This window comes from Grampus griseus (assembly GCF_964374135.1).
Source record: "Grampus griseus genome assembly, chromosome: 20".
Classification (NCBI taxonomy): Eukaryota; Metazoa; Chordata; class Mammalia; order Artiodactyla; family Delphinidae; genus Grampus; species Grampus griseus.
The window spans coordinates 27,730,105-27,745,001 of NC_139014.1; the positions used below are offsets into that span (position 1 = coordinate 27,730,105).

The 14,897-nt window shown below is 38.7% G+C and overlaps 1 protein-coding gene across 5 annotated transcripts in view; it reads left to right on the top strand.

Moving 5' to 3' along the window:
- The window catches only part of BCAS3 (BCAS3 microtubule associated cell migration factor), a 572,645-nt gene that overhangs the window by 268,419 nt on the left and 289,329 nt on the right, over nucleotides 1-14,897 (top strand). For all 5 annotated transcript variants that reach the window (XM_082679094.1, XM_082679096.1, XM_082679097.1 and 2 more), the window contains one exon: nucleotides 14,181-14,281. In XM_082679094.1, coding sequence (XP_082535220.1) covers nucleotides 14,181-14,281 — 101 coding nt within the window. The remainder of the gene's footprint in view (nucleotides 1-14,180; nucleotides 14,282-14,897) is intronic.

Below are 14,897 nucleotides of genomic sequence, written 5' to 3' on the forward strand. Positions count from 1 at the left end.
ACTAAAAGAATGGTCTGTGTCTGCTTACCTGCAATAATGTAATGGGTTGATATTGGCAGGAGCTTGTGGTTTGATGTGCCATCACTTCCATCAGTAAGGTTAATTGCTAACAAATGACTAAATGGGAATTTAGGGGGAATGCTACAGCTGTCTGCTACGTTAGTGGTGATGGGAGTTCTGGCGCCATTTCAGGGTCACTATTTGTATCTGTCTATCAGAGTTAGAATACAGTTGTTTCTCTCAGTTTCAGCCTTCTCTATAGAATTTCTGTCAATTGTTTGACTCCATTAAGTGTGCAGAGGAAATAAAAGCCTGAATGACCAATCCACCAGGGGCTATGGATAGACCCTTTCATTGTCCATACTCAGAGCACTGCATTAGGTCTCATTATCCATTTATAATAAGCGACCTCTGCCCCCTGGGTCATTGAAAAATATTCAGTGTGCTCTTCTGACACATAGGGCACCTTTCTCAGCAGACACATCAAACAATGGGACGTCTGGTAGTCTGGAGGACTAGTGCACATGGCAGGTTTTTAAATACACAGCCTTGTGCCAAATCACTCTGACAATTTGCTCTTGCATGGTTCATAAATGTACTAAGGGGAGCCTAATGTCTGGAAGATGAATGTAATATTCCTTTCCTCTTTTCTTTCTTTCTTTTTCTTCTGTTTAAAACAAATTTTTTTTGCCATGTTTTTCAGTATTGTTTTCTAGAAAGGATTTGCCTTCATGTCTGCTTTCGCATTTCCTGATAGAGAAATATGGAAAGATTTGGACATAGTGAATGGATAGAGCCATCATCTTTGGAAAGTATTTGCGAAATACACCCATGGAGGTTATCTGTGGTACACTAAAAACCTATCTTCTGTTTCCTGCTGTGCCCAAACTGGTAGTGATTAAATATCCCACTGAAAAGTTTGAGAAGGAACTTGATACTTCCTTGATCACTATAGTCCAGATTTCTTCTGTGATATAAATTTAGGCCACCTACTTGAAATCTCCGTGGTTCTCTCTCCAGCCCCCAGTGCATAGATAGACTTGGGGAAAAGATGGAGATAACATAGTGATTATTGGATGAAATATAAAGTAAGAAAACTGTCATGTCCGGAGCTTCACACTGTATAAGCTGAAGGTGGCCTTCTAAGAGTCTTGTCTAATGGTTACTAACTATGTGGCCTTAACAGTACAGTGCCCTGTTAAGTACTGCTAGGAGTCAGTCATTTACCTGAAGGATGTTGGGATAGGAAAATAAAAGATTGAGAGCCACTTCTTTAGCAGTTCGTATGAAGAAACATTAAGAATAGGGGAAAGTGTTTATAAGAGTACTTTTTAAGTTTAAGATGCATACATTTCATTGGTAAAGCCTTGTTCCTCTCTTGGAAGCTTACATACTTTGCATTTTTTGTGTCACATATATTGGCTTGATCAATTTATTTAAAATATATGAAACACACAGGCATTCAAAGAAAACCAGTATTACAATGAACTGGCAGCCACACCGTCCAGTAGACCCCAGATGTCTAGTTCAGCAAAGCAGTTTTCCTATTAAATGATGTACTGTGGCATGCTCTCAGATCCCGGGACACAGAGGTGTCACCTCCAAAGAATGACCGTTGAGTTCCAGCTCAGATTTTTCTTTCCAAACCAGTTATGGAAAACCATGTAGTTGTCAGAACTCTCTCCATGACAAGAATTAATATATTAACTGGATTATAGCACCATTTGACAAATTGCTTACTAAATACATCAAAATTGATTGGACATTCTGTATTTGAATTGACAAATGGCTGCATTAGGAGAACGAGGGAAATCCATTAATTATAGCCGCTCTCAACCATGGGAAATATAATCATATAAATATAGATTTTGTTAAAACAAAAATCTCCACTTTATGGTAGCATTGCTTATGTGTTTACCTACACCTCTTTGTTGTTAACAGAAGGGCTGCTCTTGGCCACTGCCCTTTACATAATCATAAAAAAATAATAATTTCTGCTCTGTTATATGTTTCAGGCCCTCCTGACTGCATAATAGTTTTTAGTTCTTATTCCAGAAAAGTAGAAAATACCAGGGAAACTCAGCCTTTCTGCTTGGTTCTCAGCTGCACCCCTGTCTGTCCATCTTGCCCTTGGAGTCTCATTTAAGTCAGAAGCTTTACTTTTTGCTTTGATGGTGTATAAGCTTTTATCATCACTCAATTTCTTCTTTTTCTCATGGTCTTTCTTTCTGAAGGTAACCAACCGAATGACCAAGGCAGAAGGGAGGTGGGTGAATGCCGTGGATTGTCTCTCTCCAGTTTGAGTCTGTTCTCCTTATTGTTGACATATGACAGGAGGCTTTCTGCCATGTGATTTTGTGGAAGTTGGTGGAGAGACGAGAAACACTGGAGTGCCTTTATACCATTAGTTTCTTGCCTTTTCTACTATGCTTTCTTTGTATTTTATGACCACATGAAGAGCATCAGAACCTCCCTTACATGGTGTCAAGTCTGGGTCAGAGCTGAGATTTTTTTTTTTTTTTTTTTTTTTTGCCGTACGCGGGCCTCTCACTGCTGTGGCCTCTCCTGTTGCAGAGCACAGGCTCTGGACGCTCAGGCTCAGCGGCCATGGCTCACGGGCCTAGCCGCTCCGTGGCATGTGGAATCTTCCCGAACCGGGGCATAAACCCGTGTCCCCTGCATCGGCAGGCGGACTCGCAACCACTGCGCCACCAGGGAAGCTCCAGAGCTGAGATTTTTAAGAATATTTTGCGTTTACTGTTTTTTTCTTCTCTTGGGCACTCTGCTGCCTTCCAAGGCTGTTCCTAGGTACCAGTGGTCCTCCCATGGTTATGTCACTTATACTTTAAGTATAAAACCAAACCAATATTATCTAAAATGAAATCTTCTAATTCCTCAGGGGTATTATAGAGAATGTAAAGTGTGGTTCAAAGTACTTTCTTTTCTGTTACTACATGTAAGGCTTCCTTGAATGTCTGTAACTTCTTTGTGTTGGGACTTCTGTTCACAGTCATTTTTTCCCATTATTCCATAGCTTTATATGGTATCTCTGATCAGTATACATAGATGTTTATTAAGATGAGAAAAATGATTATATTAAGACATGAAATAAAGGAATCATGGAGACTAAATCGGTGATATAGTTTATATTTGGGGATAAATAACTCTCAGATGTTTCACATGAAAATTTTAATTTAAAATAATGAACTTACCAGGTAGAGACATCATGAATTGAAACAGTTTATACTTCAGGTTAAGAACATGGTCTTTGGAGTTTGCAGTTCTAAATTCCATTTCTGCTATTTGCTGGCTGGGTGACATTGGGCAGATAACCTCTCTGGGCTTTAGTTTACCTGCCATTAAAATGGGAATAATACTTACCTGACAAGATTGTGTTAGATTAAATGAGGTAATTCATCCAAAAAGCTTTACACATTATCTTGGATAGAATAAAAACTTAGCAAAGATTAGCTTTTGTTTGTAGGTCGTGTTAACAGAAATAGTATTCTTGTTCTCCTTTGAGGTCTTTCTTGCCTCTATCCCTTCCAAGAGCTTTATGACTGAGATACTATTAGTCGGCACAGCTTTGTTGTTAACAAACAACAGTGAAGAGAAAACATTTGTGGTAAATCCTGTCTCTTCTGTTTTTAAGTGGTCATCTGGACAAGTATGGCTCTAACCTGAGCATTTTCAAACCTATAGAAAGAAATTTTTCTTAGCAATTTTAATTTATTGATGCAAATGAAAATTTCTCTTAGACCTATTTGTTTTGAGCATCTTCAATACCTTAGTAATTTATAGGAATTGGGATTTTTCTTGGTGTCCACTGCATTCTGAAAGGCTTCACTCTGGATAATTGCCTTAAAACTCTGAAACTTTTACATAAAAGGTAAGATTCTCAACCCCCAGACTTCTGAAATGCCAGAAGGGCATTTGATTTTCTGAGTTTGTCATTAGAATAACTGTTCACTATTCCAGTGAGCCTTTTGTTTTTTACTCCATATTTTTTGAAGTTTATAGTGAACATGTGTTCATATAATATTATTTAGGTGATTTTTTTTTTTTAAAGGCAATGAGAGAGGAAGAGAGGGAGGGAGGGGAAAAGGAAGAAAGAAAAAGAATGAAAGGAGAGGGGACTTCCCTGGTGGCGCAGTGGTTAAGAATCTGCTTGCCAATGCAGGGGACACGGGTTTGAACCCTGGTCCGGGAAGATCCCACATGCAGCGGAGCAAATAAGCCTGTGCGCCACAACTACTAAGCCTGCGCTCTAGAGCCTGCGAGCTACGACTGCTGAGCCTGCGAGCCACAGCTACTGAGCCCACGTGCCACAACTACTGAAGCCTGCATGCCTAGAGCCCGTGCTCCACAACAAGAGAAGCCACTGCAATGAGAAGCCCGTGCACCACAACGAAGAGTAGCCCCCGCTCGCCGCAACTAGGGAAAGCCCGCGCACAGCAACGAAGACCCAACGCAACCAAAAAAAAAAATCTTTAAAGAAAAAGATAGAGGGATAGAAGGGGAGACGGAAGGACAGACTATATTGCAATTTGTTATAGAGCATAGAAATTAAATGTTATACTAAGGCTAAAGGTATTAACATGGATGATCCTCACACGTATGGTGCTGTGGGAAAACAACATAGTCCTGAATACTTCATAGATCTCCTAGTCTTGCCAAGAAAAGAATCAAGATGGCTCTGTGTCCAACTGCGGGTCAAGAAATGTTTGCTGTTTTTTTCATTCATGCAACAGACTTAAAAAATTTTTTTTATTATGGAAATGTTGAAACATTCACAGAAGTACAGTGAATAGTATGAGTCTGCCTATTACTCAGCTTGAAGAATTAACAACATTCTGCCACTCTTGTTTCTTACGTTCTCTTAAAATCTTTTTTTTTTAACGTATGGTGGATAAAAGTATTGTGAGAAAGCCACCCACTCTTGTATCTTTTTACCTATTAATACTTTAGTATGTATCTAATGACAAGGACTTAATAATAAGGAGATACCTCTTTCTAGTAGTTGTACATTGTGCAGCAGTAGAGGGAAGAGCAAGCCTTGGAAAATGTTCTCCTGCATTTGGAAAGAGAGAAAAACATACGGTGGTTGTAAGGCAGTATTCTCCATCTCATTCTTTCCCCAGTCCTCTTGGCTCTATGATTTTTCTGATTTATTTAGAGGTAAAAATCTTAAACATTTAATTTCTCTATTTTATGGAACATATCAAGGATCCTTAGTGATTGTTTGGAAAGATTTTAAATTATGTTCTTAAGTATAGGTTGAAAATGTTGATGTCTTCCACAACTAAAAGCTTTTAACTCTCCATGCCAAGAGAACTTTGCCTCTTTTGCTTAGGCAAGAGAAAATCTGTACTTAATTCTTCCTGCTGTATAATGATCTGGCCTTATCTGGTATGCAACTAGATAATAAATAAGGGAAGCATGGAAGAAGCTGCATTAACTCTTTGCAAAAAATGATCTTTGCCGTTTTTACATTTCCAAACGACTCCCTCCCCTTTATATTCGTTTTGTAAGACCTTGTTGTGGAGACTGGACTGAGTACATTAGACTCTTTGCCCTTCAACTGTGCCATTGTAGGTTAGATCGGGAACAATACGTTTCCAATAACTGGCCTATTGCCTACTTGTACAGATTGGTACATTGATGACTGAATGTGGTTTAATGATCCAAAACAGTGATTTTTTACCTTCAAGACATCAATTTGCAATACTTTCTGCCTAACCTCTACTCATCTCAATCTCATAGAGGATATTATATTTTAGAGTGTTCCTTGAATTTAGAGAATTGATTATTCCTGAAAGAGCTGCCTCTAACATATAGGGTTAGCTGTGAGAATACAGTTGCCACTATCGAAAGATTACAGCTCATAATTCTACAGAGAATTAGCACCAAAGAGCTTCTAGCTTCCAGCAAATAGTCATTTCCCTCAACAGAAACATACACCACCATGTGTACTTGAGCAGTTGCTAAAAGCTGGTCCTATATTTGATATGTGTGTGTAAATACAGAGATAATGATAAACAGATACATGTAGAGTGAGTGTGAGAAAGAGTGTATATAAGCACTTCTATTTCCCTTTTTAGAGAAAACGCCACAAAACCCAAGAAAACGGGGGAAATGTATGACTCGATATGCTATAAGCTCAACTTTTGTTTCATGCATTGGTTTCCATCATTTATTGTTACACATTTTATTTCTTTGTTTTCCTTTCTTAACTTCTTGGATTGACTTCGCTAACCATATTAACTGTAGTGTACTTATTCCACAACTTTATAATTATAAATTTTTAAATAGGTACATGGTATACACAATTTAAAAGGTACCAAGAAATATTTAGTGGAAACTGAGTCACCCCTGTCCCCAGCCATGTTCATTTCCTCCCGTGAGGTAACAGTTATGTAAAGGTGAACTTTGATAAGAATGGTTTTGTTGTTATTTAGACTTATTTTTCTGGATAGATTATCTAACCCTTGGTAAGACAAAATTGTTATCTCTAAGCTGCAAGCAAGGTATTATACAGACGTAGTACGATCCTTTAAAATAGTCAGGGTGGACTCACTTTTCTGGTTATCCTGCTACTGGTTTAATGTATATATAATATAGTTGTACTATGAATTGAGTTGCCATAATACACATTAAATTGTGTACATCTTTCCAGGTGACTTTAATTGCAGATGTTTTGAAGGGACTGTCGCAGCCTATTAAGTTGGGACAGTTCGAAATTTTCAGGGGAGTAGCTGATCTTGCTGACAGCCTGAAGCCACTGTGTTTTATTCTTTCTGTTCATTTTATGATATGTAGAGTTACACTGAGGAGCAAAACTAAATTGTGACCCCTTCCAGTCTATCCCCAGGTACAACTTGTCCAGATACGAAATGGCAAATGACCGTTATGGTAGGAAGAATAACAAATGAAAGCTCCTTAGTTTATGTCTTCTGTGGGAATATTATATGATGCTTTAGGGGTAGGGCAAGGGAGACAGAGCACGGTAGGGAGGAGATGCACCTTGGGTTGTCAGTTATCCAGTGAAATCTATTATCTCATAAACAATGAGAGTATGTCATTTTTCTAATTATATATTGCTTGTGACTGTTCTTCTGGGAATGTAGAATGAAAGGAAAGTGAAACCAGAGATGTACAATGACTGACTGTTAGAAAACTTTAATAATTAATTAGAGAACATCTATGGTACCGCAGGGTCAGGGTGCAAGGAAGATCATTGATCCGTTTAATATATAACATAGGTAAAGCCTGTTCCCTTTTATGTATTGTAACACTTCAGTTGTTGTTGCACGGATACAGGAGATGGCTCCTAATAAACAGATCAGCCAGTAATATATCGTGCTATTGCTTGATTACTCTGTGTGTGAAATCCAGTGAATTCCTTTACATTTAAATGGAAACATTTATAAATTACAGAGAAAACTTACAGAGTTCAGTAGAGGTAAGAGTCACTCCCTCAATAAATATAAGTAGGTACCTTTATCTTAAGGTAGTTAGGTGTGGTATTTTTGACCTGAGAGCCTTCTCCCTTTTTAAAAAATTATTTTTAAAAAGACCAGGGTTTAATTTTTGTCAGTTTGATAGTATGAAAGCATAACTTCTTAAATTTTGCAGATCTCTGATTACTACTATTTATGTGTGTTTGTCGGCTGTTGTATTTCCTCTTTTGTGAATTGCTTGTTCGTTAGGAAATGCCTTAGACTATTTTGCTTTCGGATTATTTCTATTTGAGCCTTTCTTCTTAAAAGGCAAATTTTATTTTCTGTACTAAGAAACTACATTCCCAAGCAGAATTTCTTCCTAAGATCCTGAGTGCTTTCTGATCAGAAACAGAGTTTGGTAAAGAACCCTCTCTTACTGTATGGCTGCTATATAAATGCTGTTTTTAATAAGTACCAAAAATATATTGAAGTTTGTCCTTGGATGAGAGTTTATCACTGTTGGCCTTTGGGTGAACTTTGAGCCTGAGCTGTTTCATTCAAGGCAGCATGATGTCATTTAACTCACAAATTTCTCTGTTGCTAGAAAAAGGAATTGTTGTTCCCCTAAATAACTTAAAGGGCTGAATAATGCTGGCACAACATTATTCACCTCTCAGGTCTCCACTAAAGACTTCAGCATGGTAAGGGTTTTATTGTTCACAGAGGATTGGTGGGGATATGGTATGGAGTAGGAGAAAACAAAAGCTGTGTCTGGTCCTGAATCTGAAGAATATTTTATTCTACCGCCCACTCTGCTGTCGGTATGACCCAGCTCTCACTCACTTCTCCCAATAAAAACCTTTGGATCCATTTTTGTTTCTTCATATTAAAAGACTCTCTGCGTTTCTTTCTAGAGCTGTTTATTCAGCATATGAACATATTTTAGGTTTTGCAATAGAAGCTAAAGCAGAGAGCTACATCTCACATAAAAAATGAGATACTGTTTGGATCAACATTTGCCCCCTTATTTGAGAAGTAGATTTCCCTGATTCCAGTACTACCAAGATTCATTTCAGGGAGTAGAGCAGCTTTTTAGCATCTCCTAAAGTTGGGAGCATGGAGTTCGCTCCAGGAGAGCCTGTGCTTGACTAGCAGCTGTGTCCTCTGAAGCTAAGAGAATTTATTACTGGGAGTTCAAGAGATGCAGGGAAGACTAGAACAAGAACATAACAGAACCAAATAGATTTTCCCTTCATTGGGTTCATAAATAAGCACTGCTCATTGTTCAGCATTATGCTTTGTGTCAGTTTATATAAAAAGGATGCTTATAACATGTATGTGGTTAGTCTTTTAACTTTCATATGCATTGTCAACTCTTTTCTTTCATTGTTTTAAGGACAGATGGTGCTGGGAGCAAATAATTATTCCTTTTATTCTTTCATCTTAATGGAATATCTAGATCCTGTGTGCCCTGTTATAAACTCCATAGTTAGGAGATCTGATTTTTTCTGGAGTATCTAAACCATGCCCAATACACTGAGAAAAGTAATTACCTGCTCTAATATAAAGTGTATTCAATATATTAATGGTAAAAATGTATCTCTCTCTTTCAACTAGAAGGTTAGATTTGTTGTGGATGAACTTAGGCTATTGAGATCTAGCTGTTACTTTCTGGGGATTTTCGAAAGAATTTGATTCCCTGGAATTGAGGGTACACTGTTATTACTTCGGGTAAAACACCCTGAAATGTCGAGAGTTTTACATTTCTCCAGGACTAGTAATAACTCATTCTTGGAACCTTGATTCAAACCTACATATCCTAACCTTCAAATATTCCATTAACTAGTGTTAAAAAGGAGATTTCTGGGCTTCCCTGGTGACGCAGTGGTTGAGAGTCTGCCTGCCGATGCAGGGGACATGGGTTCGTCCCCCGGTCCGGGAGGATCCCACATGCCGCGGAGTGGCTGGGCCCGTTAGCCATGGCCGTTGAACCTGCGTGTCCGGAGCCTGTGCTCCACGATGGGAGAGGCCACAACAGTGAGAGGCCCACATACCACAAATAAAATTTTTAAAAAAAGGAGATTTCAGCGTGTCACTTTAGATATCTGTTAATACAATGTTTATAACTCTATCTAATTACTATATTTTATGTGGGTAATTTGTAAAAATTCTATACTCATTGATCCTCTTCCTGACTACTTATGGATTTGAGATGTTATATTATGAATTGACATTTTCCATTTTCAAATTGAGAATTTTGTTACGTGGGATTCAGACGTAGGGGTATTATCAGAGGACCATTTAATCTTTTTGTTCATAATTTTACTTAGGTTGTTCTACTGACTTGGAAGTTTTTTGGGAGTTTTGGTTAACAGGACTAATTTGCAAAGGTCAGTGCTGAAGCAGATTTGTTTTTGTTTGCTTTGTACATAAACACATATAAAATATATAAATATATTCATAGGAATACACACATACCTACACACACACTCATATATCACTGTAAGACAGCAAAATACACTTAGTGATTTTTTTCTTAGCTTTTATTTACTCACTAGAAGCATGATCTGCTTTCCTGAGAACACAATATAAACAAAGTCTACCTCACAGTTACCTCATAACGATCTGCCCATCCTGCCCTTGGTTGTTGATCTATACTTATCAAATGCCTGTGTGTACAGGCAGTACTTTTGAAGTTGTATTCTCTAAAGAAAATTGACAGTGTTTCCTTTTTAGTTAGATGGATAGGCTTGTTTTAAATTACTGTACTAAAGGTAGGGATAGAACATGGCAGAGATTTTTATTTCAAAATTCCATATCCTTTTCCTAACCCAAGATTATTAACTATCTAAAACAGTTGGTAAAAGTAAAAGATACTAACCATTTTTCTTTAGATAGAAGGTAGGTATATTGGTCCATTAAACTCAGGCTTGCAATATATGTAACTTTTTTTTTATAAATAAACTCTCTTAAGTCCTCTTTTGTGCCTCCATCCTAACAAGTACAGAAAAATTAATCTCATCAACTATAACCTTTTTTAAAATAATAGCTGGTATTTATTTGGCCACGTGACATGCGGGATCTTAGTTCCCTGACCAGGGATCATTTTATCTTTATTTTCACCACTGAGATGTCCCAGTTCCCTGCCTGATCATTGGCTATTGGTTCATATAGATCTCTGCAACATCCGTCCTTGTTTCAAAGCCTTTTCAAAGTCTGACAGTTCCCTGGACCTTGTCCATATTACTCTTGGACACATAGTAAATAGTCATCATCCCATCCATAGGGGACTTAGAGAGATTGTCACAGGCTCAGCTGTGCAGACCCACTATGTGCACAGCTTCTCTACTGTTGCACATGTGGAATCTCCTGCTACTTCCTTGAACTCTACCCAAGAATGAATATAAAGGACTTCCCTGGGGGCGCAGTGGTTGAGGGTCCGCCTGCCAATGCGGGGCACACGGGTTCGTGCCCCGGTCCGGGAGGATCCCACATGCGGCGGAGCGGCTGGGCCCGTGAGCCATGGCCGCTGAGCCTGCGCGTCTGGAGCCTGTGCTCCGCAACAGGAGAGGCCACAACAGTGAGAGGCCCACGTACCGCAAAAAAAAAAAAAAAAAAAAAATAATAATCCAATGGGACTTCCCTGGTGGCGCAGCGGTTAAGAATCCACCTGCCAATGCAGGGGACACGGGTTCAAGCCCTGGCCCAGGAAGATCTCACATGCTGCAGAGCAACTAAGCCCGTGCGCCACACTGCTGAGCCTGGGCTCTAGAGCCGTGAGCCACAGCTACTGAAGCCCGTGCGCCTAGAGCCCGTGCTCTGCAATAACAGAAGCCACCGCAATGAGAAGCCCACGCACCACAACAAAGAGTAGCATCGGCAGGCGGACTCTCCACCACTGCGACACCAGGGAAGCCCTGGATTATTTTTAAGTTTATCCCCCCTCCCACCCCACCCCTTGCCTTTTTCTTTTTTTTGGCTGTGCCTTGCAGCTTTCAGGGTCTTAGCTACCCCACCAGGGATTGAACCCAGGCCCTCGGCAGTGAAAGCATGGAGTCCTAACCACTGGACCTCCAGGGAATTCCCAGGTTTATCCCATTTTGATGATGGATGAATAAGTGTTCTACCATTCTGGTATCATTACTTATTCCAGAATGCAAAACTCCATTTATTCACGTAATACTTATGGAATGCTTATTCTGCAACAGGTAGTAGCCTAGGCTCAGCATATGTAGAGTACATTGTAAACTCCTGGAAAAAATTCACATTAGGTACTAGTTGGTAACACAAGGGTATAATTTCTCACTTCTTCTTAAGTTTTTCCAATATCTTTCTGTCTACCCTAGCTTTATTTTTTTTAAAAAAAGAAAGCCGTAAACCATCTGCTGATCCCTGCCCCGTTTGCCTTCCTGATTCTTCTTCCACTCCCAACTTGCCTCATCACACCCAACCACACTGGCCTCCTGACATTACCGAAACATTTCCTTTATGTTCCCACTTCAAAATGTTTGTAATTGATATTCTCTCTGTAACACTTTCCCCTCAGATATCTGCATGGCCTATTCATACCTCACCTCTTTAAAATCTTCTCTCACCTCAACTGCGTTCCAAAGTGTGTCCTGACCTCTAGATATTTGTCCATAGTTGCCTTCTTGACTAGTATTTAGGGAGTGGGGTTTTGAGGCATACTCTTGCTCTGTTCTGTATTAAGAATTTAATATCAAATTTATTTATTAAAAAGAATACAAATGGTTAGGGAATAACTCAGCCTTTGCAAACATAAATTTACTTATCATCTTTGCAGTATACACCAAAATTATTAAGGATGCTTAAATATTAATTGATTATTATGGTATTCTTTTCTTCATGATATTCAAAATCCTAAGAAATTAGGTGTTATGCTTTGGTGATAACTTGTGTTTTGTGCCAGATGCCAGCATGCCTCTCAGCTGTAGAACTATGAATCTGAAGAACTGATAGCTAATAGTTTTAACCACTGCAAATCTTGTATTTTAATACTATTTATCTCCCTCTGATGAGTAATTGACTGGTATCATTTCTCCTCTCCCAGATAGTTAAGATAAGGTTTTTGTGAGTACGTCTTCTTTAAAATCTTGTCCTGTGTTCTGCTCTGTCTACTTCACTAATATCTGTTTCACTGAGATTTAGTTCTTCAAAATACCTTGTTCTGGCAAGAGTGCTGTGAGATTAGCATTCTCAGTCACTGCTCATGGAAGTGTAACTCTTTCTGAGAATATGCATTAAGAAATTTAGACATGTTCATATCCTTTGATTTCATTTTTAGGAATGTAGCCTAAGGAAAATGCACATACTGAAGTATATACCTATCTCTGGGTGGTAGAAATTCTGAGATTATTTTCTTTTTCTCATTCTTTTCTGTTTCTTCTAGGTTTCTTTAATACTCACCAACTTTCCATCCTCTTCTGTCCTCTTCCTTTTCTTTTCTCTATTTCCCTTCAGTACTTTATTGCTTTATTTCTCTTAGTATTAAAATGTATACAGAGGGAGAGAATATATGGGGAATCTCTGTCTTCTCATCCATTTTGTTTTGAACCTAAAATTGTCCTTAAAAATGAAGTCTATTTTATAATAAAAATAAGCAAATAAATAGTATGGGATTTTAGGGACTTCCCTGGGTGGCACAATGGTTGGGAGTCCGCCTGCCAGTGCAGGGGACATGGGTTTGAGCCCTGGTCTGGGAAGATCCCACATGCCGCGGAGCTGCGGGGCCAGTGTGCCACAGGTACTGAGCCTGCGCTCTGGAGCCCAGGAGCCACAACTACTGAGCCCTAGTGCCGCAGCTACTGAAGCCTGCGCGCCCTAGAGCCCGTGCTCCGCAACAAGAGAGGCCACCGCAATAAGAAGCCCGCACACCGTGGCGAGGAGTGGTCCCTGAAAGCCACAGCTAGAGTGAGCCTGCACTCAGCAACAAAGACCCCAGTGCAGCCAAAAATAAATAAATTAAATTAAATTTAAAAAAATAGTATGGGACTTTAAATAAGTTTCTGTTGGGATGGTATTTGGTTCATTAGGAACTCAATAAATGTTTGCTGAATCATTTTATTGCTTTGACTAAGCAAAGGTTCTTCTTTTTATGAGAAAGCAGCCTCTTTGTGTTTTAAAGCCTATATCCTACCACCTAAGAATCAGGGAAACTACTGAAGTATCCAGAAAAAATGAAACATTTCTTTGGATAAATGAAATGTTTTAGGAACTAAAAGTGTTTTAAAATTAAAAATATTTTAATGCCTTCCCTTTATATGAACTATTAAATAAACTCTTAAAGAATCTTATTTGATATTTGTTTTAAAAACCCCTTCCTGAATTATAGGAACTGCATTAAATTAATTTCATTGTTAGATGGAGAGGACTGAAGTGTCCTAAAGGCTAGGAATTATATTGGTGCATGGGCAATCGAATTGTCGCTATTCCTTAATGTACTTGTGCTGTTAAGATGCAATTAGTTGTGTATTTCTTTAACAGTGATATATGTAATGACTAAATTCCTGCAGATGTTTTTTAAAGTGTACTCTTATTTGGACATTTTTCTTATTCCTCAGAAACTCAGTCTTTCTTGTTCGTTAATTATTTGAATTGTGCATTGAATGTCTTATTTTAGCTTATAAATTACCACAGTATTCAGGATGGTTATGCCCACATTCATTTTTTTCACTGAATGGATTAAAGTTGTTTAAATACATTTTCTTTCTCCTGCAGTGGTTCCCCCTGGAAGTCCTGGGCCCATTACTCGGCATGGGTCCTATGACAGTTTAGCTTCTGACCATAGTGGACAGGAAGATGAAGAGTGGCTGTCTCAGGTAAGACTCTGAAACACTGGGTCTATTAAAGTGACAGAAAACAGAGATCCATTAGCTCTTTTTTTCTTGAATTTTAAAAATTATTTTCCTTAGAGGAAAATGGGCAGAATTGGGATTTTTTTAGGTTCCCCAAGAAATAATCAATTGTCTTTCCATATTAAGAATTTCTCATAAATACTGCTGCAGGGATACATATATTTTATACACACACATATACATATGTATATATGTGTGTACATTAGCGTTCACACAGAGAGCATAAAATATGCTATCTTTCAAACAATCCATTCATATCCCCCAGGACCTTGGATTTCAGATGGACTGTTTGGATTAAAATAAGAATTGGCCTTGTTAAAACAGTGAAGCCTTTCAGCAGTCTTTGGGCTTTTTTTTTTGTGGAGGCAACAATTTCTGAAGATTGGGCCCATACTTTGATTAGGAAAGTTAGGCATTCTAATCTACAAAGTGCCCGCCTGGCTTTCCTTTCCTAAGCTCCTGTAATGCCGCTTCTAGCGGTCTCAAAACCAGTCCTGTAACAGCTTCGACTGACCCTTCCTCTCCGTGCTAGGTGAAGCTGTCTTCATCTCAAGGGCTTTGAAATAAAAGATACTCAGGC